This window comes from Rousettus aegyptiacus, unplaced genomic scaffold, assembly GCF_014176215.1.
Source record: "Rousettus aegyptiacus isolate mRouAeg1 unplaced genomic scaffold, mRouAeg1.p scaffold_m13_p_6, whole genome shotgun sequence".
NCBI classification, from domain to species: domain Eukaryota; kingdom Metazoa; phylum Chordata; class Mammalia; order Chiroptera; family Pteropodidae; genus Rousettus; species Rousettus aegyptiacus.
The window spans coordinates 60,396,311-60,419,158 of record NW_023416309.1 but is presented as its reverse complement, the minus strand read 5'-3'; the positions used below and the strand labels follow the sequence as shown (position 1 = coordinate 60,419,158).

Sequence of the window (22,848 nt, the reverse complement as noted above, 5' to 3'; positions counted from 1 at the left end):
GGTTTCTGTTAAAGGTACAAAGGTAATCCGGTATGAAAAAAATGAACTTTGATCCATACCTCATACCACATGCAAAAATTAACTCAGAATGCATCATAGACCTAAATATAAAACCTAAAACTATGAAAGTTCTGGAAGAAAACATAGGAGAAAATTTCTGTGACCTTGGATTATGCAAGTATTTCTTATATATGATACGAAAATAAGAAATATAAAAAACAATAGATAAATTGGACTTCATCAAAGTTTGCAACTTCTCCTCAAATAGGCTGTAAAGATAACAAAAAGACAAGTTAAAGACTGGGAGAAAACATTTGAATATGTATCTAATAAAGGACTTATATTCGGGAATTACAATGAACTCTCAAACTGAAGGATAAGATTAAAAAACAACCCAATAATGTAATCGGCAAAGTAACCTCACTGAAGCAGAAACATGGACAGTGAACAACTCATCAGGGAAATGCAAATTAAAGCCGCATGCGACACCACTACGCACCTAACCGAAACGGCCAAAATCACAGTGCCGACCTCGCCGGTCACTGGGGATGGCCTGGGCCTGCAGGGGCACAAACTCCAAACGGCACAGGCACTAGGAAACACCCCCATGTCAGAGTAAGCCGCCCACGGTCTGCCCCGTGACGCACCGTTCACCCTCCTTCTGCCGCCCAAGAGAAATCAAAACACGTGGGAAAGAGACCTAGACATGAACATCGACAGCAGCGTGATTGGTAGTGACCAAGAACTTCGAACGCCAGAGAGTCCAACGGCAGGTGACGGGCAAACAAGTGTGGCCCACCAGGTGGTGGCAGACGACTCGGGTCAAAAGGCCCGCGGTCTGGACGTGCGGCGGCATGGCGGATCTCAGCAGCTGCCAAGCGAAAGGAGCCAGACTGAAAAACGTGTGCACCCTGCGGCTCCACTGAGCTAAGACTCCTGGAGATGCAAACCCGGCGACAGGAAGCAAGTCGGCGGCTGCCCGGAAAGGCGCCTGTGGGCAGGAAGGGGGCGACTTCCGGGGGTGACGGAAGTACACACGCTCTCGATGGTTTCCAGACTTTTTACGTATGTGCTCTTTGTTGTGCGTCTATGACCCGTCAATAACACTTTTTAAATAACGGCTAAACCTTCTGTGGAGGAGACTCTAGGCCTGGAGCCGGCAGAGCCAGCAAAGTGTGCGTGGATGCCAGTCACGCCCGGCCTGGCTTCTCTCCAGGCAAAGTGGGTTCAGCCCTGGAAAACTGTCACTGTCACTGGCCACATCAAAACACTACGGGAGAAAAGCCCTGTCACTACCTCAAGAGATACATAAAAATCGTATAAAATTCAACATCCATGCATGATGACAAAAACTTCGCAAACCAGAAACCGCAGATAACTTCCTTAATCTGATAAGTGCCATAGAAACAAAACCCACAGCAAACGTCCTGCTTTCCGAAATCAGAGCAGCGGGGCTGCTCTCGCCCTTCCGTGGGACCGCGCCTGGGGCCGCGGCCAGAGCGGGGAGCCGGCAAGACGCAGCGAGGTCCCCAGACACGCCCTGGGAGCGGACCCCGCTGAACCCACACGCGAGTTAGCAGCAGCCGCAAGGAGGTTCGTGAGCTCGCTGAACACGGGCCGGCTGATGGACCTCGCTCGTCTTTCTACATACGAGCAAAAAGGCGGCGAATTCTGCAGAGCTATGAGGAAAGCGACAGGAATAATAAGTACCTAGGAACAGGTCCACCTAAGGACGCGGACGACCTTCGTGCAGAAAGCCGCGAGGCGCCGGAGGAAGGTTAAACATCGAGTGCACGGAGGTCGTGGGTCAGAAGACTCAGTCTTGCGAGGGTGTGAAATTCCCCCAAATAGGGGAAGGGGCTTAACAAGAGGACCCCGAAATTCCCGAAGAAATCCAAATGGGCGGGATCAGCCACCCAGGCCAACAGGGGGACTGCTGGAGAAGCCCCGCAGGGCATCTGGCCGGGGTGGGGGGTGTGGGAGGGGGGGAGGGCAGGGACCTGGGTGGCCACGCATGCCCGGTGGGGTGAGGCAGTCGGGTGAGGGTGCTGGGACCCTGTCAGGAGAGCGGACAGGCTGCAGGGGTGGGCTTCCCTTCCGTTTACAGGGTGGGAGGCTGCAGCCTGTTTCCAGGCTGATGTCAGGAGCCAGAGAGGAAGAAGGGGCAGGGTCCTCGGGATGGGCATGAGGGCAAAAGATGGCGCTGCTTGGGGAGGCCAGGAGCTGGGCGGACACAGGCTAGGCCTCACAGGAAGGCGGGAGGGCGGAGCCCGCCCCGGGCTTGCTCTGAGCAGGGGGTGGCGGTCCAGGTCCTGGGCGCTCAGGGAGGTGGACAGAGAAATGGGCAGGACCCCCAGGCCCAACCGGGGTGAAGCTCTGGGTGCTGGGTGCCGGGATCTGTGAGGAGGAGGCCGAGGGGCTGGGGGCTGTCTGCAGATGCTGGGTCCCGGCCACACACCCAGGTCCCCAATGACAGAACGAGAAGGCCTAGAAGTCCGCAGCCTGGGACCCGCAGTAGAGCCCCCGGCTCCTGGGGGGCGTCACGAGGGGCTTGCACTGCGGCGGGTGAGGCCCCGGCCGCCTCGCTGCAGCTGCCGGGTTGGCCCGGGCGGAGCCGAGGCACAGGCTGCGGCAGCGCAGCCAGAGAGTGGGCGCGTCGCGTGCACCCCCACGGGCCTTGGCGGCCCCCTCGTCACCGGCCCTAGCCACGTTCCTGGTCACCTACAGTCACCCTCAGAAATCCCCACACTGGCACAGGGAGCCAGGTACAGTGACGGGAAGCCTGCCTGGCCGGGCCGACCCCCACGGCCCCGCCTGCTCAGGGGCACGGGCATGCACCCCTGTAGTCAGTGGGTGCCCCGGCCTCGGCCGTCTCCTCAGACTCAGGAAGAAACGCCATCCAGCCCTGACAAACCCCAGATGCCGCCTCCAGCCCAGCTCTGAGCTCCAGACTCATGTGCCAACATGGCCACCCAGCTGTCCCTCCACCTCTAAGCGCAGCAAAGACTTCCTCCTGACTCCCCCAAAGCCCGCAGACCACAGAGCGTGGACCCCCTCGCCCTCCCCCACCCATGTCCAATCCACCAGCAGATGCACAGGCCCTGCCAGGAATCCGTCCGGGCACCTGGGCCCACCGCAGTCGTCGCTAGGGCTGACCACGGCACGCCGGCACAGCCCTGGCCAGACCTGGCCCGGTCCACGCGCACCCAGCAGCGGGGGGTCGTTCACGGAGAAGCAGCGTCGGGCCCCTCTGCTCAGACCCTGCAGACTCAGCCGCTGAGAGCCAGGCGCCCAGGTGCACATGCTGACCATGCTCCACCCGTGCCAGCCCACTGGGCCCACACCCCGCCCCCGGCAGCCCACGTCCAGCCCACCCCGCCCCCCACCTTCGTAGTCTCTGTCCGTGCCCACTGCCCGCAGGACCCTCTTCGCGGCCCCCACAGCCCCTCCTCCCCACGGCACTGGCACCGAGCGCCCTCGTCCTATGCTGCGCCATGGCCAGGCGGCTGGCCTGCTGACTCTCCCCGCCAGCACCTGAGCTCCCGCGGCAGGGACCTGTCTCCCTGCTGCCTCAGCCACGGTCAGGGCCCAGCAAGCATCACTGACCACCAATGTGACTTCCATAAAATGACTGCAGTGCAGGGGCGGGCCAGCCAACCCACCCCGAGGCCACCGGACGGGGCATCCGGGGAGGTGTGGGCTCCCCCGGGGCCAGGACGCCAGAACAGACGGGCAGCAGGCCCCTGGCCGCACCTCGAGGGGCTGGTCGGCCGCTCCCTGCGGGCTGTGGCTCGGGCTCACAAAGGCCTGGCACCAGGTCCTGGGGCACAGCGAGGGCGGCCTCGAGCAGCGGGCACAGCGAGGCCCGCGGACGCCCCCTCCACGCTTGCTGCCAGCCGGGGCGGCAGAGTCCCCAGCCCAGCGGGCTCACCTGCTGACCAGAAAGGCCTGGGACGAGGGCTCCAAATGGAAGGGCCGGTGGGGCGGGGCGGGACTCGGGCACACGGGCCGTCCTGGGCTGGGAGGGAGCGGCTTCTGGGGGACGCCCAGCCCCCGACGGCTCTCGCTAGGGCCCCACGCCCTTGCGTGCTGAGTCTGGGGCCCCGGTGGGAGTCCCTGCCAGACCGTCCTCACTGCAGGCAGGGGCCCTCCTCCAGGCCAGACACAGGGGCTCACAGGACCCTGTCCATGCCAATCCTCACCCCAAGCTCCACCTTCCTGGGGACCCAGCCCCGTCCCCGGCAACAGCAGGACCCTCCTCCAGGCTCCAGGCCCACACCTGCCCAGGACTTCCCACCATGGACCCTGCAGGGCCTCACCCTACAAGGCCACCCAGCTGTCGCCCCCTCCCGCCAAGCGGAGAAGCCAAGTCCTCCAAGCAGGACAGGGGGCTGCTGCTGGGGCACCCTCCGACGCTCGTCCCAGCCACCGGCCCTACAGGCCTACAGGGCTGCATGCCCGTCCCCCTCTGCACCAGCCCCGGTGGACCCGTCAGCCCACCCTGGTCTCCTGCCCCCGACTCATGCTCTTGCCAGTGGGAGCGGCGCCCTGCACCCTGGGCGGGAGAAGGGCCACGGCTGCCCCGCCCCGGGGAGGGGCGCGTCTGCGTCCCGGCCGCCCGTCCTCACTGGCCGGCACCGCTGCCCACTGCCACGTCCTCAGCTCCCTCCTTCCGCCCCCAGACTTGGGAAGATGCCTCGAATGTCACCTGAACCACGGCGAAGGAACCACACGCAATGAGGGGGGCAGAGGGGGGGCAGCAGCGGTTTCAGAAGCAGGATGAAGAGCGGCTCGGCCCGGCCGCGAGCTCCGGGTACCTCGGAGAGGGAGAGGCAGGGGGTGAACGCGGGGTTTGTGCGAGGCCGGGCTGACCTCAGCAGGGCTCTGGGGACGGGAAACCAGGGCCAGGACGAGACGCAGACACCTGAGGGCAGACAGACATCGGCCGAACCCCGACCCTGGCCGGGTCCCTGCGGGACGCGGGCCTGTTCCATCTCCAGACGGGAGCCCGGACAGCCCTGCTCCCACGACTCAAAGGGCTAAACAGCGACGGCTGGGGGAGCCCCGGAAACGGCCTGGGCACCGTCGGCACCTCAGACCTCTCCAGTGTGGGCGTCACGAGAGGCTCTCGCGGGAAGGCGGAGTGGAGCGAACGGAGGAGAGAGGGCGGGAAGAAGCGGACGCCCTTACGGACTGCGGAGGCACCGGCGGCATCTCCGGAGCAACAGCGCTCTAAGGGAGAAGGGAGGCTGAGAGGGGAAAATCGCTCAAGTCAGAACCATGATGAAAGAAACAAAAACTCTGCAAGGGTTGAAAAGGAATTAAAGAGATCACTCAAAATCAAACCAAATGAAGTATGGAAAACGAACGCAGAATATGCTTTACAACGATGAGCCCATGAGACACGAAATCTATGCACAAGTTGCAGAAAACCAGAGGACACGGTCCAGGAGAATCGAGCAGTTCGGGTTCACCCCTTCCTGGGCGAAGTGTTTTCACCCTCCTTGGAACAGCAAAATGAGTTTGCGGCGGCCGCGCCGGATCCCACCCGATCCCGTCTGTGCTCGGAAGCTGAGCAGGGTCGGGCCGGGTTAGCACTTGGATGGGAGACCGCCTCCGAAGACCAGGTGCTGTAGACGTAAAAAATATCTGAAAATAAGGGCTTGTAAGCTGACAAGGTTCTTGCAATCTGTGAGGTCAACCAAGGGTTGCCTCGCCTAAAAAAAATCAAAATAAAACAGCAAAATGGTAACAGTGAATAAGGCTGCCAGTCTGAGGGACGGGAAATGCCTGTGCCCTGTGAGGCACACCCAGCACTCAGCCTCGGGCACTTAGCCTCGCAGGGCAAACGGCCGGTCAGCCTCAGGCCACTGACAAGGCCACCCTGACACCCATGCTCAGCCCATCGCCCCCTAGGAATGAGAGCCAGGACAGCTGAGTCACAGCAACACAGCCCAGACCGGACGGAGTCACACGGCTCTAGACAGGGAGCACCACCACATGTCTGAGTGACCGCACACCCACAACCCCTCCCAGGGGCCACGCACCCCTCCAAGTAGTCTTCAGCTGCGGCATTCCACACACAAAGGCCCAGGCCCAGGAAGAGATAAAAGATGGTGTCTGGCTGACCACGGCGAGAACCGTGATCACCGCGATTCCCCGCGACCGACTTTACAAGGCAAACCTTGTCTCTTATACAGCCACTTTGATAGATGCAAAAGCATCTCACAAAACCCAGTCTTTGCTCCTTGAAAAGGCTCTCAGCGAACTCAGAGCAGGGAGGGCGGGCCTCCTCTCTGGGGAGGGAAGTGGGCAGGAGGCCTGGACACCGCCCCACCCCCCACCCCATCAGGCATCGGTCTCTCGGGCACTCGGGGCACTGGCACTGGGCACTGTGCTGCAGGTCCTAGCCAGTCCAACAGGGCTGGGGAAGAAAAACCAAGATCGAGGCATGAGGGGAAGGAGCAGAGCTGTCTTCACCCGCGGCTGACGGAACAGCAAAGGAAAAATGCTAATGGAATCGACAAGAAAGCTACTGGAAGCAACACCACCCGCTCAGCAAGTCTGCTGACGGAACAGCAAAGGAAAAATGCTAATGGAATCGACAAGAAAGCTACTGGAAGCAACACCACCCGCTCAGCAAGTCTGCAGGCTACGGATCAACATTCTAGTCAACCCTCATTTCTATGTACTGGCAACAAACAACAGGAAACGAATATTTTAAAATCCCATTGGCAGTAGCATCAAAAGATGCGAAATAGCTAAGTATGAATCTTATGAAAGACGTGAGAACTATACACCAAAAACTACAAAATGTTGCTGGGAAATTTTTTAAAAACACAAAGGAATCTAGACGTAAGCCACGTCAACTGGTCGAAAGACTCCGTACTGCTGAGATGGCGGCCCTCGCCGAGGCAGCCCACTGCCCCTCGGCCAGCACGGCCACGCCGGAGGACGGCCATCAGCTCACAGGGCGCCACTGAGGGCTTTTATCTGATGAACCTGCGGCGGCCGCTTTAACCTGCGGAGGCTTTTGTCAAGGTGTTCCTTGCGCATGGTAAACACACATAAAGTGCGTTGCATCACTCGGAGCATTTCATAAGCACATAAAATAGTGTGGCCACCGCTGCGACCGAGGTGTAGTCTGCTCCCCTCACTCTGCAGGGTCCCCTTGTCGCTCCCCGCTGGCCTCCCCCACAGCGGCACGGAGCGGCCTCGGTGCCCGCCTCTGCCCTGCGCTGCGGAGCGCCAGCGCGTGGCCGTGTGCACTAATGCTTCGTTCCTGTGGCGGGTGGGGGTCCAGGCTGTGAGCTCCACTGCTGCTCCCCGGCTGACGGAGCTTGGGTGACCTTGTGCGTGGGGCTATCGTGATCTGTGCTGCCATAAGTGTGCCCGTGAAAGCCTCTGTGTGGCCACACTGCTCCATTTGTCTTAGGTAAATACCCAGAAGCAGAATTGCCTGGTCACCTGGTCAGCATCTGCTTAAGGCTGGCACGCTGTCACGCGGTTTTCCAAAGTCACCAGATGGAGGCAACTCGTTACCCAGTGAGTGTGGGTTTTACAGGTGTGAGTATATGTACACATGCACCTGTGTGTGGATGTGGGGGGTACACCGGTGTGTGTGCACACCTTGGGCTGTGCACGGGTTTGTGTGTGTAAGGCTAGTGTGTGTGCACACCTGGCAGTCTGCATCTGGTGTGTGTGCCTGCATGCACCTGCATGCGTGTCCGTGTGCACCTGGTGCATGCATGAGTGCACCTGGGGGGATGGGGGTCCGTGCACATGCCTGGCCATGCACCTGTTGGGCAGGGGAGAGGATGCACCTGAGAGCATCTATGTGTGCGTGTGACAGCGGTGCATCAGCACGTCCTGGGGCGAGCCCCTGGCCCCCTCACCAGGCACTGGCTCTGAGTAACTGTGTGAGTCGGACTGAGAGGTGAACAGGTAAAAGCTGCAGCACCTGCTGAGGAGAAGTCACAGTACCCACCCTGCTGTCACAGCCTGGCCTCCTGCTCAAGCCCGACACATCACACCTGAGCCCCATACTGTCCCAGGTGCTCAGAAGTAGCCTCCCACCAGGAAGGGCTGAGACCACGGTGAGAGTTCACCCTGCAGGGCTTCTCAAAGCTGGGTCACCTGCTGTCCACTCATCTCTTACCATCCATGTGGTGACCGACCTGGACAATTCAGGCAAGGCGACCTTCCGAGCCCACACCAGGTACTTCCTCGCTGGCCAACCTGTTGGTCCCGGAGACCCTCTTACACCTTGCCGCGGTCCCCAGGCTGCCGGCCGAGCTGGACGGGCTGGGCCGTCCCCTTCCCAGGGTGTCTCGCTCAGCTACGCCCCTCGCTAGGCCCTGCAGAGTGCTTCCTCCCCACCGCCCTGCCCATCTGTCACCTGCTGCATGGCCTGGCCACTGCGGACTCGGGGCTCTGCCAGGGCAGCTTCCTGGCCTGAGTTCAGAGAGCTGGACACCATGACCTGGAGCTCAGGGTGTGACCTGTGCCTGGGACACCCGCCCAAGGCCGGGAGGAAGATGAGGAATGGGATGGGCGGGGAGGTGGGGAGGAGGGAAGCAGGGATGCCCTGGGGCACAGTTCCACGCGGGCCATGGAGACGGAGTGGGGGGCATGTGGGGGTTGGGGGTAGGGTGAGGACTGGTGAGGAAGGCCGGGGGTGCAGCGAGGCCGGGGTGCTGGGAAGGGAGAGGGACTGGGTGCTAGGCAGCCACCTGGATCTCCGCCCTTCCTGTCTCCCGAGGGACGAGCGTCCCCGTCTGCCCGCCCCCAGGCGGAGGGCGGAGGCCTCACACAGGACCCGGGCTCTCCTCCATCGGCGGAGGGCTCAGCTCAGCTCAGCTGCAGCCGCGGGAGCGGCCCTTCCGCCGGGCTCCGACCCAGGCCCGTGAGAGGTAAGGCCGGGCAGCGGGGCCGGGCGCGGCCCGGAGGCTGAGGCTGGGGCGGGCGCCTGGGCCCGGGGGGTGGGGGGGGCGGCTCGGGCGCCAGGTCCGGGGCCGTTCCTGCCTTTCATCCGGTCCTGATCCTGTTCCCGTGCGTCCCGCTGCTGAGCCAGCTGCTGAGCCAGGCGGTGGGGGTCGGGGGATGAAGCCTGGGGGGAGGGGGCGGTAGGGGTCCCTCCCCTGGGTCCTGGCCTGCGGGGGCGGGGTGTGCACAGGGTCGCCAGCTGCATCTGCGCGGCCAGCGAGGCCAGCGGGGTGTGGGGAGGCACACGGTGGGCCCTCTCTCCAGACGCCACGGACGTGGGTTCTGGGGGCCCCGGGTCTCTAAGACTGCAGCCTCTGCACAGGCCCCACCCCAGCGCAGCAGACCTGGAGGCCCAGGATATGGAGCCCCCTTCCCCGAGCCTCCGGCCCCAACCCCCACCCTTGTCCCCACTGCACCACCAGGCACAAAAGAACCCCAGGTGCCAAATCCACTCAGCACCCACCCACCCCTTTTTGTAACTGACCAAGACGCCCACTCCTCCCCTGGGCCGGGGGCCCTAATCCTCAGGCATCGAATCCCTTACCCCAGCCCCCCAGCCCTGAGAATGCAGTCCTCCAAAGAGCTGAGTCCTCTGACCGCAGGCCCTTAGCCCACTGCCCCCCGGACCCCAGGTACAGAGGCCCCTGGCCCTCGGAGGCTGAGGCCCTGTGCTGTCCTCCCACAGGCTTCGCCCCACGAAGATGAACTGCCCGGCGGCGGCGTGCTGGGCCCTGCTGCTGGCCGCCGCCTTCCTCTGCGACAGCAACGAGGCCAAGGGTGGCCGCGGAGGGGCGCGGGGCAGCGCCCGCGGAGGGGCGCGGGGCGGCGCCCGCAGCGCCCCCAGGGCACGTGTGAGGCCTGCCCCCCGCTACTCTGGCTCCTCCCTGCGCGTGGCTGCAGCCGGGGTGGCCGCGGGGGCGGCGGCGGGGGCTGCTGCGGGCCTGGCGGTGGGGTCCAGCCGGAGGGCCCTGGGGCCTTGGGAGCGCGGCCTGGAGGATGAGGACGGGGCGCCCAGCAGCAATGGAACTGGCCAAGGGGTGTACGGCTACCGGGCGTGGACGTCAGCCACGGGCCCCGTGTGCAGCTGGCGCCTTTGCCTGCTGCTGGGTGCCGCGCTGGGCGCCCTGGGGCTGCTCCCGCCATAGGCCGGCTGGGCTTGGGGTCCGGGCAGTCCCCCAGTCTGTGTCCTCCCGGCCACCACTCACAGCCCGACCCAGAGGTGCTGCCAGCCTCTCTCACCTGAGACCCAGGGCAACCCCCTGTTCACCACCCTACCTAGTCCCCCCGGGTCCCCACTCCCACCCGCCAGGGTCCCAGCGGCCTCTGCCCACACCTGGAGGCTGGCTCCTCCCAGGCAGAAAGGCAGGCGTCTGGCGGTCACCGCCTAGCCAGATGCCCCCACCTCTCTCCAGAGCTGCCCAACACGGGTGCCGAGACCCAGCTGTTCAGGCCACTCCGTGTCCCCAGAACCCACCCTGGACACCTGAGGCAGGCAGACAGTGCTGACGGCAGGCGGGGGCCCTGAGGGCTGCAGCGGCCTCCCCCACGGAAGCTGCCAGACGGGCCAAAGGGGCCGACCTGGGCACCGGGCAGAGGGCTGCCTCCCAGGCGAAGCACGGAGGCTGGTGCCTACCCCGGTACCGAAGCGGCCGACTGCAGGCTTCAGAGCCGGGGCCTGCCCACCGCGGTCCTGGTGACCCCCAGGAGGACGCCGGGCCCCCCGCACAGGTGCTCAGGGACACCTGGCTCTGAGCTGCAACCAGCCGCTGAGGTCTTCCGGGCCTTCCGGAGACAGCGATGTTCAAACTCCCAGAGCTTCGGCCTTATGAGCTCAGGGGCGCGGGCCATGCGCAAAGCCCTCACCTGACAGGACGAGCCCTCCCTGGCTCAGCCCGTGGCAGTCCCAGCAGCGGCACCCTCGGAGGGTGGCGAGAGTGGAGGGGACGGACATGGGCACGGGCCAGGATGACCGGGCAGCACCTGCACGGACGCGGGCATGGGAGCCTTGCTCGGCAAAAGGAAGCACCCAGGAGGCCACGCTCCTCAGACGCCACGGCAGGCTGTCCAAAGCCCCAGATGTCACGGGGACAGGGTGGACGCCCGGGGCGGCTTCTAGGGAAACGCCAGGCAAGTCCTCACAGGTCCGCCTCTGGCGCCCAACGCCTCACCAATAAGGACGGACAGCCCATGTCCCTCGAGCCGCTGCCTTGGTGCTCAGCCCAGGGGCCTGGGCTCTCCCCTCGTCCTCAGGCTCCGATGCCCCACGGTCCCGAGGCAGGCTCGCTCCTGGGCCTGGCTCCTCGGACCTCTCCCCTTTGGTGCTCTGCAGGAGCCTCCAGGACACGCCCTCGGCCACTGGACCAGGGGCCTTTGGACTCGGCTGCAGGACAGCGGTGCCAGAACCGCCCCTGCTCCCTCTGCTGCCCCACAGCCGGCTCCGGTCAGGGGTCTCTGGGAGGACACACTGAGCTGCAGGATGAAGCTCCTGGCAGCCCCCCCGCGTCCGCACTGCCATCATTCTTGGGGCGCAGCGAGCCCAGACACTCCTCTGTCCATTCCAGACAAGTGCGACGCTATCAAAGACCAGTGAGTTGTGACCAAACCCTGCCTGGGGCCTTGGATGCAGCATCTGCTACTCGAGACACAGATGGCACTGGACTCTGGAAGTGTGGCGCAGGGGACCCTCAGGGCCCGGGAGCGTGGGCCCAGCCGCCCGGGCGACAGGCTGCACGGTGTGAGCCGTCGGTCACTCGTGACACAGCATTCCAGCCGAGAGCCCTCTTCACCCCGAACTGGGGGCGTCTGGCACTGGGTGCAGCCCCAAATCTCACCCTTCCCACCCGTGTGCTCAGGGTTCCGGCAGGAGAGGCCACGTGGGGTGTGTCATCTGGGGAGATCAGTGGCTGGCGTGGGGTGTGCAGAAGCCACATGGGTGGAGGAGCCCACTACCCCGCCAACAGGATGGAGAGCCTTTGGGTGGGGACAGGAGCCCCGGGAAGGCCAGGCCACCCCAACACGGAGCAGCCGGAGCTCCTGGACAGGGGTGGCCGCCCCCTCCTGCCTCTGCCCTGTCCCAGACGGTACGCGAGGTAGCCCCAGGGCTCCACCAACCACACCGAGACCCTGCCAGCGGGCCCGCAGCAGGGCCACAGCGGGGCGGCCCCCGGAGTCCCGAGGGACAGGCCAGTCCTTGGGTCCTGCCCCGGGAACCGAAGCCTCCTGTTCACACCCGTGTGCACACGTCCCGTGTCAGCAGCGCTGTGAAATAAACACTGGGCTGGCCACGGCTGCTCCTTCCTGCAGGGCCCCGGGCCGGCGCCCTGGGCCACTCGCCGCTTCGCCCCCCGCTCTCCCTCAGTGAGGCAGTCCTGACAAGGGGCGTAAGCTGGGGCGGGCACACGCGGCACTGGCTGACCGTAGACGCAGGCCTTTAATTTAGAACCTGAAATGACAGGTTACAGCTTCGCTCCTAGGACGATACCAGCTTCTCCGTAAGACGTAGTGAGCACGACGGAGCGTCCTGACCGGGCCAGGCACGCAGGACTGCTTGGGGATGCCAGTGGCCCTGGCGTCCACACCTGGGCCCCACCTCCTGTAGTGGCTGGAGGGCGCAGCCTCCTTCCTGGAGCAGAGGCCTGAGTGTGCAATGACCAGTGGACAGCCCTGGAAGAGAGTGCCCAGACGCTAACATCTGGGCTGCTACCCATCCCTGGGGCTGAGGGCCAGGCACGAGCGAGGCCCCCAAAGCCGCAGCAGTTCAGGGGTCTGCTGGGGGCGTGTGCAGTGTGTCCCTGTCCAGCATCACAGGGCCCAGCAGCCCACTACGGAAGGTCCGCAGGAAGTCACGGGCTGCTGCGGTGTAGTTGGGCTGGATGACGTTCACATCACCTGGGGAAGACGGGAGGGTCTGGTAAGGAAGGACCCCCCCACGCAGGGCGGGCCCACCTCCGTCCTCGTCCACTGGTATCTGTGGCGCTCCGGTACCTGGGGACTTCGAGGCTGCAGGAGGAAGGTGTGGGAAGGTATGCCCAGCACCGCTCAGGCCTGCAGCCCAGAGGATGGGCAAGAGCCCCTCCCCCTCGAGAGCCTCCCCCTTCCCACACTGTCCTCCCCCAGACGGCCAGGCCGCTCACTGGGACGGTCCGCACGCCCGGCCAAGGGAGACGAGGCCCCGCACCTCACCTGTGCCCGTGAGCACCTTCACCCTCTGCGTCTTCCCCAGCCTCACGGCCACGCGCTTCAGCACGCTCACCACGTCGTCACAGGCCCCGCCCAGGCCGTAGTGCTGCACGTACCTGTGCAGAGCCACCGTCACCACGGCCGAGAGCCACCGTCACCACGGCCGAGAGCCACCGTCACCACGGCCGAGAGCCACCGTCACCACGGCCGAGAGCCACCGTCACCACGGCCGAGAGCCACTGTCACCACGGCCGAGGGCCACTGTCACCACGGCCGAGAGCCACCGTCACCACGGCCGAGAGCCACCGTCACCACGGCCGAGGGCCACTGTCACCACGGCCGAGAGCCACTGTCACCACGGCCGAGGGCCACTGTCACCACGGCCGAGAGCCACTGTCACCACGGCCGAGGGCCACTGTCACCACGGCCGAGGGCCACCGTCACCACGGCCGAGGGCCACCGTCACCACGGCCGAGGGCCACTGTCACCACGGCCGAGGGCCACTGTCACCACGGCCGAGAGCCACTGTCACCACGGCCGAGGCCAGCCGGCAAGGTGCCTCCCAGCTCCACAGACGACCCCTCGGGGGGATGGCCGCAGCGTGGCCGTGGGCCGCTACAGTGCGACCGTGACGACAGTGTGACTCTGGGTGACCACACTGTAGCCAAGGGCGACCACGGCGTAGCTGTGGGTGACCGTGACTAGGCGTCTGACTGCAGGAAGGGGGGGGGGTGGACGGCAAAGCGGCACCAGGAATCTGCAGTCTTTGTGACTGCGTGGGGCCCACAGACGTGCCCGTGTGTGTCAGGACGTGTCGAGCCACCCACTCCAAAGGCCTGCAGACCGCCGTCGTCGGCGACACCCCAGTGCACCCCCCTTCAACTGCGTCTGGTCGGCGAGAGGAAGGGCCAGCCCACAGCCCACACTCACCCTAAGAGCTGGTGCCGGTTGAGGGTGTAGAGGAGGTAGTCAGCCAGGGTCTCCTCCCCCACCAGGTGGTCCAGCACGGTCCCTGGAAGCGGACAGCCGGTGAGCGCCCAGGAGGCCACCCTGCCCCGTCTGCCCAGCGGGATGGGACGGGGCCTCGCCGGGCACGGCTGCACGGACAAGCATGGCCAGCACGAGCCGGCACAGAGACGCTCCCTCGCCGGGCCTGCCGGCAGCACGGCAGAGGGCAGCCCCGGCTCACCGCACAGGGCCAGCTTCAGGCCTGTCTCCACGCTTCCGATCCGAGGGGCCAGCACCCCGGGCGTGTCCAGCAGGAACACTGGCGGCCGCTCACACACCTGTGGGCACAGCAGGCAGCCAGACGGCCACTCGGAGCCACGCACAGGAGGCCCGGGGCCCGGCCTGCCCCGCCGCTCTCGCCAGCTCCCGGCCTCCCCACGGAACTCGGTTCCACTCCACACGGAGAATAAAGAAAGGCGACGGCCCCAACAGCCCATCTTCCGCTCCCGGGGAGAAAGCGTGTGGAAGAGCAGAGCTGCGCCTCCGCCTGGCTCGGCCCCTCCCAGGTGCCTGTCTCCTCGTCCATCAGTCGGGCTGGCGTGAGGCCCGACGCAGTGCCCAGCACGCAGCACTGTGGACAGGGACGGGTCTGTGCACACAGAGCCTGGGGCCCGGCAGCCGCGCAAGGCCCCTACCTGGATTCTGGACATCACAGCTCTGGTGATCCCAGGCTCACCGCCCACCCTGGTGGCTTTTCCTGCAGGGTGAAAAGGGCCGTCAAATACGTACTGAGCTCCCAGGCCTGGCGCACATGACACAGAATGGACCACGTGGAAGCCCACAAAGGCCCAAACCCACTCGCAGCAACGACCCTTTCTAAGCCAGGTTCCGGAATGTGCCTCCTGGATGCCTGGAAAGCTGCTCCAAGCGCTGGGGATAGATGAAGGTGAGTGTCTGACAGTGAAGGCCAGAGGAAGCCGCCCCTTCCCGCAGGCCCTCCTCCGCTCCCAGACTAGCCCCTCGCCTGAGGCCAGGCCTGTACCCTGTGGGTCTGCCCCACAGCGCTGCCCACCGCAGGCCTGGCTGTGGGGCTGAACTGACCCGGGTGCCAGCACCCAGCTCAGGGTGTCGCCAGTGGACTCAGCACCGTCACGAATGAACTCGAGCGTGAAGGGCGGGCGTGAACCCTGGGGCTCGAACGGATGTGCAGAGGTGGGTCCGTCTGCACAACGGAGTCCCGCCAGCCCCCGAAAGGAAGCACATGCTGCCACCTGCCACCACGCGGACAGGCCTGGGGCCGGCGCGCTGAGCGAAACGAGCCTGCCGCGGAAGGACAGGACTGTGTGATTCCCCTCAGACGAGGTCTCAGGGCTTCACAGACCCCCAGGCAGAAAGTGGATTCAGGGGTTCCGAGGTTGAGGGGCGGGGGGACAGTATTTAGGGTTACAGAGCCTCAGTCTAAGATGACAGACATCCGGAAAGAAACACTGAGGGTTACACAATTTGATGCCACTGATTCTTTTAGAACAGGTGACCAGCCACACCGCAGCGAGGCCCAGACGCGCCGCCCGCACACGACGGCTCCGCGCGGGCTGCGGCGTCTGGGTCGTGGGCCGGAAGGCGCTAACGAAGAACACGCGTGAGGCGTGCCGGACTTCAGAGCGCTCGGGAAGCGGGACGGCGCCATGGACGCCGTGTGCCGGTGTCGGGGCCAGAGCCCGGCGCCACTCCCGACCCCGGGAGACAGCACGCAGCCCCCGAGGCTGGGGGAGCGCCTCCCGCCCCACAGCACACCCACGGGCCGCGCGGCGGTCCAGGCACCGCCGACCAGAGGACTTCGGGAGCTGAAGGGACCAACCCGCCAAGGGTCAGAAAGCCACCACACGTGAAACGCCCTGGACAGCCAGGGCGCGGGCGACGTCACTGGCCGCATGGCGGCCGGCTGCCTGGGTCCTCTGGTGGAAAGACAGCTCAGGACCTGGGGCTTCGGCCACCTGTGTCTCAGGCGAGAGCAGCCGCTCTAGGGAGAAGCATTGCTTCAGCCGGCGCGGCTGGGAGTACCTTTCCTGAGGTGGTGTCTCCGGAGCGAGTTGATGAGTGAGGACTTGCCCACGTTGGGGACCCCGATCACCATGATGCAGTACTCTGCATTCTGCAGAGGCAGGAAGAAGGACAGGGGATCGGGCACAGCCGCCCCTGCCCGGCCCCCCACCAGGCGCACGCCATGGGGCCCCCGCCCTCCCTACGGCCAGGCTTGCGGTCGTGCCCGCACCGGTCTGGGGCCATGGCCCACCGTGGGACGGGTGCAGCTCTGCCTGGCAGGTGAGCCACAGGCTCTGTGACCAGCACGGGGGCCCACGAACCCACCTCGCCTCGGTGATAGCGGTAGCTGCTCCCAACCAACTCGGTGACCACAGGGACGATCTGCAACACACCAAGCACACGGGCACACGCGTGTGGGAACCGCTCCCAACTCAGCTCTAGTGTCCACGTCGAAAAGCCAGGGTCCGCATCGCGGGCTTAGACCACATTGGTGTGGGGTGGTCACCTGTGCCCTGCCCTGTCCCTCCACCATGAACAGCAGAACAGTCACCCCAAGAGGGTGACACCTGTAACTACAACCACCTTCGGGCAGAGATGCACGTCGGCCAGTGAAAGTCCCACATGCAACTGGAGAAAACAAGGCCCTAGGCTCCCCTAGGGCTCCCGTGCTCAGAACGGGACCGGCAGGTGAGGCCTGGCCCGGGGCCCCCGCAAACCCACGGGGGCTGCACGGCGCCCACCGCTCTTGGCACCAGGAGACGAGTGTGCCCCAGGAGCCCCAGCACGTCTGAGAATCGTCTCCAAAACTCTTCTGCTTATAAAAGCATAAAATTGGTCATACTGTTTCTTGGATATTTTTAAGCAGAAGCATTAGAGTATTAAAAAAAAACACCCTACCTGCTTGACATTTTCATCCTTTACACAGTTCGTAAAAATGATATTTTTCAGGCCTTCTCTTTCTAAGTGTCGTATAATTTTCTGAAAGAGAAGAGCAAGGCAAGAGACGTTCACATAAACACTAACAAACACGTGGGTGGTGAGACATGCCGGACCCCCGGGCCCGCCCGCCAGGCACGCTCTCGGCTGAGCGCCCCTGCGCCTGGGGGTTCGGGGGGGCCAGGCGGCGCAGGCGCAGGCGCCAGCAACGGGACACCGTGGACAGTGTGGCTGAGGGGGGCTCCGGAGGACGGCTGCCTAGGGCAGCTGACTCCCCGTGACAGAGGCCAGGGGGCCGGGCCCGGGGCCCGGGGCCGAGCTGCCTTTTGTCTCCTCTCCGATCTGTGTTCCAGGCGCAGCAGACACTGCTGCCCTCTGCGGACTCCAGTGCTTCTTGTCATTTGAAGCTAAACTAGGACAGGAATGATGTGGCTGGGCCCTCCTTTAGAATCCCTGTTACTCTGCGCGCATCACCACGTGAACTCCACTTTAAGCTTGGAATCCGCTCTGATCACGAAGCACAGGGAATACTTTAAAAGCAGAAAGTCAACCAAGGTTAATCTGAGTTTACTGGTCTTAACATCCAGTGAAATCAGCTTATGAAGTGAATTTTTTATAACCAGTATTATACCGTTTGGTTAGCTACAGACCTAAACATGATTAACGCTTAAATGAACAAAAAAGTCCCATTAATTCAGTTAGTTTTAGTTATGTATTTTAGTTGTCCGTTACGATGCAGATTAAAATACAGACCAAAACAAAGACACATTTGAAGGCGCACGCTGAAGTGTATAAATTCGAATGGGACGAACCACCCAGTGCATGGAGGGCCACCACTGGGGACGTTTCCTCCCCGAAACCTTGGCCGCAGCAGCGCCTTACAGGAGGAGCAAAGCGACAGTCCTGCTGACCCCCAACCAGGTGAGACCCTGGTGGGTCCCTGCCAGGTAACCATGTGCCCAGCACCTTGTGAAAATTCGTTTTTCAGGACAGAAGCAACTGCTGAGACTCAGCTGAAAGCCTGTGAGGACAGGTAGCGTGCCTGCAAGTGCAGGGTCGCCGCACAGCCTCCCCTGCCCAGAGGCTGACACTCCGACCCAGGAGCACGTGCCATGGGACGGGGCTGCTGAGGGTCTAGCGAACAGAGAGCAGTGGCTTTAGTATCTGACGTCTCTTGGGGAACCTGTGGCAGGCGCTTGTGGCTGGAGTTTAACTCAAATGCAGCACCTCAGCTAGGAAGCCTGGAGTGCATTCTTCTTGCTGCAGCAAAGGGAAAACTGCGCCCCTAACAGCTTGAAAAGCCGGAATTCAACAGATGCTGACACCCCCTCTTTGCAAAGGATTTGAGGACAGAGCAAGGACAGAGATGCACATTTCACAAATGACATTCTCGAATCCCCAGTGCTTTTACCTCTGGGACATAGGGGACATAACCTGCACTTGATGACTTGAGTCCACTGCCCCTGCCTGGCTTTGGAGAACTCCACTAGCTACTTCGGGCCTCCCCAGTCCTCCAGGTCACATGGTGCAGAAGGCAGTCCGCAGCCAGGCTCGGGGCATGGGAGGCCATGCCCTCGGGAGTGTGGACGCCTGGGGGCAAACGCAGCCATCACGGGAGACCTCCAGGCCAGTGCCATCTAGGCCTGTGGCCACAAGCCACTAAAACTTCAGGTGATTAAAATGAAAGAAAACATGAGTCTATTCTGCAGTGCCGCTTGGAATGCTCCCAGCCACACGGAGCTAGAAGCCACCATCTGGGTGCTTCCCCCGGGAGGTGCACATTTTGGTGACCCAGATTAAAGAGAAGCATGTCAAAGGGCGCTGCCGGGCGTCCACTTGAGTCAGTTTGTGGCGGCTCCTCGCGACACCTGACGGCATCTGTGCGATGGCCTTTACCTGCTGCTCACTCAGATCTGCCAGGTCCATCTTGTTGAGGACGAGCACGTGTGGCTTGATCCCCAGGGTCTCCTGAAACAGAGGGTTGCGGCCTGAAAGCGGGATGTGGCGATGTTAAGGCAAAAGCTCTGAGCTGCACCAGGCAGTCCATTTATTGTGCCCCGTGACCAGGTCGACGGAAGGGACTGACGCAGAGGAGAGAGCCAGCCTCGTGGCCCGCCTCGGGGCCCTCCTCGTGGGAGAAGGGTGCACCCTCCATGAGGGTCCCCCGGCCACGGAGCCAGCATGAGCTGCTTCCCAGCCGAGAGGCAGACAGGCGGGCAGCGGCTCTCATGTGGCTTCCCAAACAGGAACGATGGGAGCAAAATCAGAAAACAACAGGTGCTGGAAGGTTTTACAACTGTCGTTAAGCTGCCGATGTACGTTAAGCTCAAAATGAATGACCCCTCCAAAAAGTGCCACCCATGACGTCGCAACTAGAGCATCTCAAACCACCACTGCCACCTCTGTGTAAGCCAATGGGGACAGTCACTGAAGTCTCCGCCTCCTTACTGCCATCGCCAGGCCCTTCTCCCCCAGCCAGGGACCCATGGGGCTCACTGTAGGGTCCCATCGGGTGTGCCACTAATGCAGACAGGAGGGGAAGCCTCTTATCTTCTGAGCACTCAGGCCCTTCCTGGTTCCTTGTCTGAGTCCGGCATGCCTAGGGTCTAGGTCTAGGACCCCAGTCAGCCACTGTGTTCTTACCCACACGACAAAGGGACCTTCTATTAACCACACCCTTCCCTCAGGTTCACCAACGCTGTGCTGACCCAGAACACCAAAGCCCCCAGAACCAGCGCAGGGCCGCTGTCCGGTGTTAGGGCTTCCCACCACGTCCTGGGTGACAAGGCGGAAGGTCTGCAGAATGAAAGGAGAGCTGTCTCCCCATCACAGCACACTGAGTCACACCTACAGATTTCACCACTTTCTAATACTCAGACATATAATCTCCAGTGAACACTTGTGACCAGCATGGGGCATTGTGTGAACTGAAATATTTACCTACAGTTAAGAAACTTGCTACTTTACCACAGAGGTTCAACAAGCCTTTGAAATCGTGAAGATGGTCCTTCATCATCCAATCTAGAGATGGTAATTCAAACTTTTGTCATAAAAGAAGAATCTAAAGGTGGCTCAAAAACATACTCATTAGGGAGCAAGACCAGCCACCTTGCTGACTCATACCTCAGGCACAGGTGGAGAGCCTGAGCAGCAAGGATAGTTGAATCAGGATTTCACGTCCCACCTAGAGAATGCTGCTGCTGGGCACGCCAGGCACAGGCAGGTCTGAGATGCTGCTCGCGTGTACCAGTGGGGAGCTGCAGACGCAAGGGTCCGGCCCTACACCTCGGAGTGACTGACCTGGAGAGGGTCCCAGCCTAGTAATTTTAAAAGCCTCCTAGGGGAACTCTAATGTGTTAACAAGGGGTGAGAACCACTGCTTTGAATACCGATAACTACGACAGGCGAGGCTGCTGGCCACTGCGGTGGCTGTCTGGAGCAGAGCAGGGACCAGATACCAGGAATGCTTCCTGCTGCCTTGAGCACTGCCTGAAGAGCCTCCCCGTACCACTGTGACTCTGCACCCAGTTCCAATGGGGGAGTGAGTTCCCGCACCACCAAGCAATTCTTGGACACCAACTAGGTGTCCAACCAATTCAATTCTGACACCAGCTACCTGGAGATGACATTGGATTCCACAGCTTAAGGGCTCATGACTGCCTCCATCCCATTCCAGAAGCTAATCGCAAGTCCGGGTTGTCACCTGTGCTTCTGACAAACTGGCTATGAATTGGAAGTTCCAATGACCACCACCCACCACCCTTAGATTCTATTAATTTGCCAAAGTGGGTCACAGAATTCACAGAAACGTTTTACTCACCAGATCACCTGTTCATTGTAAAAGTAACTCAGGAACAGCAGACAGAAAAACTTATAGAGCAAGGTCTGGAAAGGGGAACAGGGAGCTTCCGGGCCTCTCCAGGCTCCACTCACCCTGCATCTCCATGTGTCCACCAACCAGTAGGCTCTCAGAACCCTGTCTACTTGGGTTTTTATGGACGTTTCATTACACAGGTGTGACTGATTCAATCATTGGCCACTGGTGATCAATTCAACCTCCAGTCCCCTCCCCACCTGAAGGTCAGGGGTTGGGGCTGAAAGTTCCAACCCTCCCACATCTGGGTTGGTTCCCTTGGCAATCAGCCCTCATCCTTAAGTGACCTAGGAGCTTTCCAAAAGTCACCTCATGAAGTAGCAAAATACACTTATCCTTCTCAGCATCTAGGAAATTCAAGTGTTTTAGGAGCTCTGTGCCAAGAATGGGGACAAAGCCCAAAAATGCATTTCTCACAATAAATTCCAGTACCACAACAACCAAAGGATATCCGGGCATCATGGACCTCGATGATACAGTCCACCAGCTTTAGGCTGCTCTGCATCTTCTTCAGCCCTGGAAAAAAGATGAACACCTAAGGCATGGGGTCCACCGCCTGCCAAGAGTGGGAGACAACTTAAGCTGACTGTCAGGAACGGCACGCCACCACAAACCACCTGAAAAGAATACATCTGAGTTAAGTGCTCTAAGTAAGGGCAACTGATAACCATTTGCCGGGTGCCCCCTTAAAGTCCAACAGTGGTGGCTCAAAAGATCCTGTCTCTACCACCTGACGCTTGGGTGACTGTGGGTGAAATATTTAACCTGTAGGGGTCTTGGTCTGAGCTGTAAAACAGATATGCCAACTAACCAACTCACCGGGCCTCGATAACGTGCGGAGATGATGCTGTGAGGACCGACTCTCACAGCACTGATGTCACCCCACCAGGAAAAAAGACCACCGACAAAAGTAACAAAACTCCCTTTCCTGTTGCGTTCCACTCAATAATGGTGACACTACCCCTCAGCCTCCATGCACACAGCCAAGGCCGGTCATTTAGGCACACCCTCAAACACTTCAGGTCTCCCCACTTCCCTCCCGCGCCCGCGGGCGCCGATGCGCACGGCATTCAGCAGAGTCTGGCAGAGCAGGCACTTTCACTCTTCCGAATACACCTGCAAAGCGCTTTGCTCTCCCTATTTCCGTTAGTCCTCGAAATGTCCAGGGAATTACTTCTTCTTAAAAACAGACGTGGAAAGTGAGGCTTCGGAGAATAAAGCGGAAGAGCCTTCCTGGGACTCAGAGATCCAGTCAGCCCCGGGCCCCGTGCGCCCTGCTGCCCGCCGCAACCGGAGCTGCTCGCGGGCCGCCAGAGAAGGGCCGGGCGCGGGGCCCCGCGGCGCACACGCGCGCACGGACGCGGGCTCTGCCGCCTCGCGCCGGAACCTCACCCTTGGCCATGTGACCCGGGAACCAGCGCGCCACGTCGCGGCCGTCCAGAGGAAAGCTCTGCCGCCAGGCGGCCCGGGCGGCACTACACAGCGCGCGCGGAGTCCCCCGCATGGCGCCGCGTTCCCGAGCGCCGCGCAGCGCGACGGACGAGCCCGGCGACGGACCTCTCCGCCCTGCCAGCGACCCAGTCCGAGGGTTCCGGCGCTCTAACGTTCCGCGGCGCGGCCCGCGCGTGCGCGCGACGCTCCCTCGGCCGGGGGACGCAGCCCGGCGCTCCGGGCCCCGCGGACGGGAGCGGGGCGGGGCCACGAGCCGGGGCGGGGCCACGAGCCGGGGGCGGGGCGACGAGCCGGCCCCAGCCGCTCCCAGGGCCTCCCCGACCTTCGTAGCCCAGGTTGTTCTCAAGGGTCCTGAGTTTTGGGGGTTTTGAAAAAATTCGTAGACATAGTGACATTAATTAAATTAAAAAATCCAAGTTCTTCCTTAAGCA

General features: G+C 62.3%; 2 protein-coding genes across 12 annotated transcripts; one reads left to right on the top strand and one right to left on the bottom strand.

The window, feature by feature from the left end:
- The first annotated feature begins 8,676 nt into the window (after positions 1-8,676).
- On the top strand, positions 8,677-17,111 carry SPRN (shadow of prion protein). Of its 3 annotated transcripts, none has more exons than XR_004951411.1 (2): positions 8,677-8,912; positions 14,876-17,111. XR_004951411.1 is itself a non-coding variant. In XM_016157564.2 (2 exons), exon 2 carries the CDS (start codon positions 9,687-9,689, stop codon positions 10,128-10,130), a length of 444 nt encoding a protein of 147 aa, XP_016013050.1. In that variant the 5' UTR covers positions 8,677-8,912; positions 9,671-9,686; the 3' UTR covers positions 10,131-10,157. The 3 variants fall into 3 exon arrangements, 1 of the variants encoding a protein (XP_016013050.1); XM_016157564.2 differs by lacking the exon at positions 14,876-17,111 and adding an exon at positions 9,671-10,157; XR_004951410.1 differs by lacking the exon at positions 8,677-8,912 and adding an exon at positions 14,446-14,678.
- Positions 12,393-22,533, bottom strand: MTG1 (mitochondrial ribosome associated GTPase 1). 9 transcript variants are annotated; one of them, XM_036222933.1, is made up of 13 exons: positions 22,358-22,533; positions 21,398-21,481; positions 20,912-20,919; positions 18,988-19,059; positions 17,053-17,133; positions 16,480-16,536; positions 16,174-16,264; positions 14,808-14,869; positions 14,354-14,450; positions 14,095-14,176; positions 13,168-13,280; positions 12,970-12,984; positions 12,393-12,873 (listed from the first exon to the last, which is right to left on the bottom strand). In XM_036222933.1, exons 1-13 carry the CDS (start codon positions 22,467-22,469, stop codon positions 12,743-12,745), a joined length of 1,005 nt encoding a protein of 334 aa, XP_036078826.1. In that variant the 5' UTR covers positions 22,470-22,533; the 3' UTR covers positions 12,393-12,742. The 9 variants fall into 9 exon arrangements, with proteins under 9 accessions (XP_036078826.1, XP_036078827.1, XP_036078831.1 ...); XM_036222938.1 differs by lacking the exon at positions 22,358-22,533 and adding an exon at positions 21,785-22,332 and having other exon boundaries at positions 12,397-12,873; XM_036222934.1 differs by lacking the exon at positions 18,988-19,059.
- Positions 22,534-22,848: the final 315 nt, after the last annotated feature.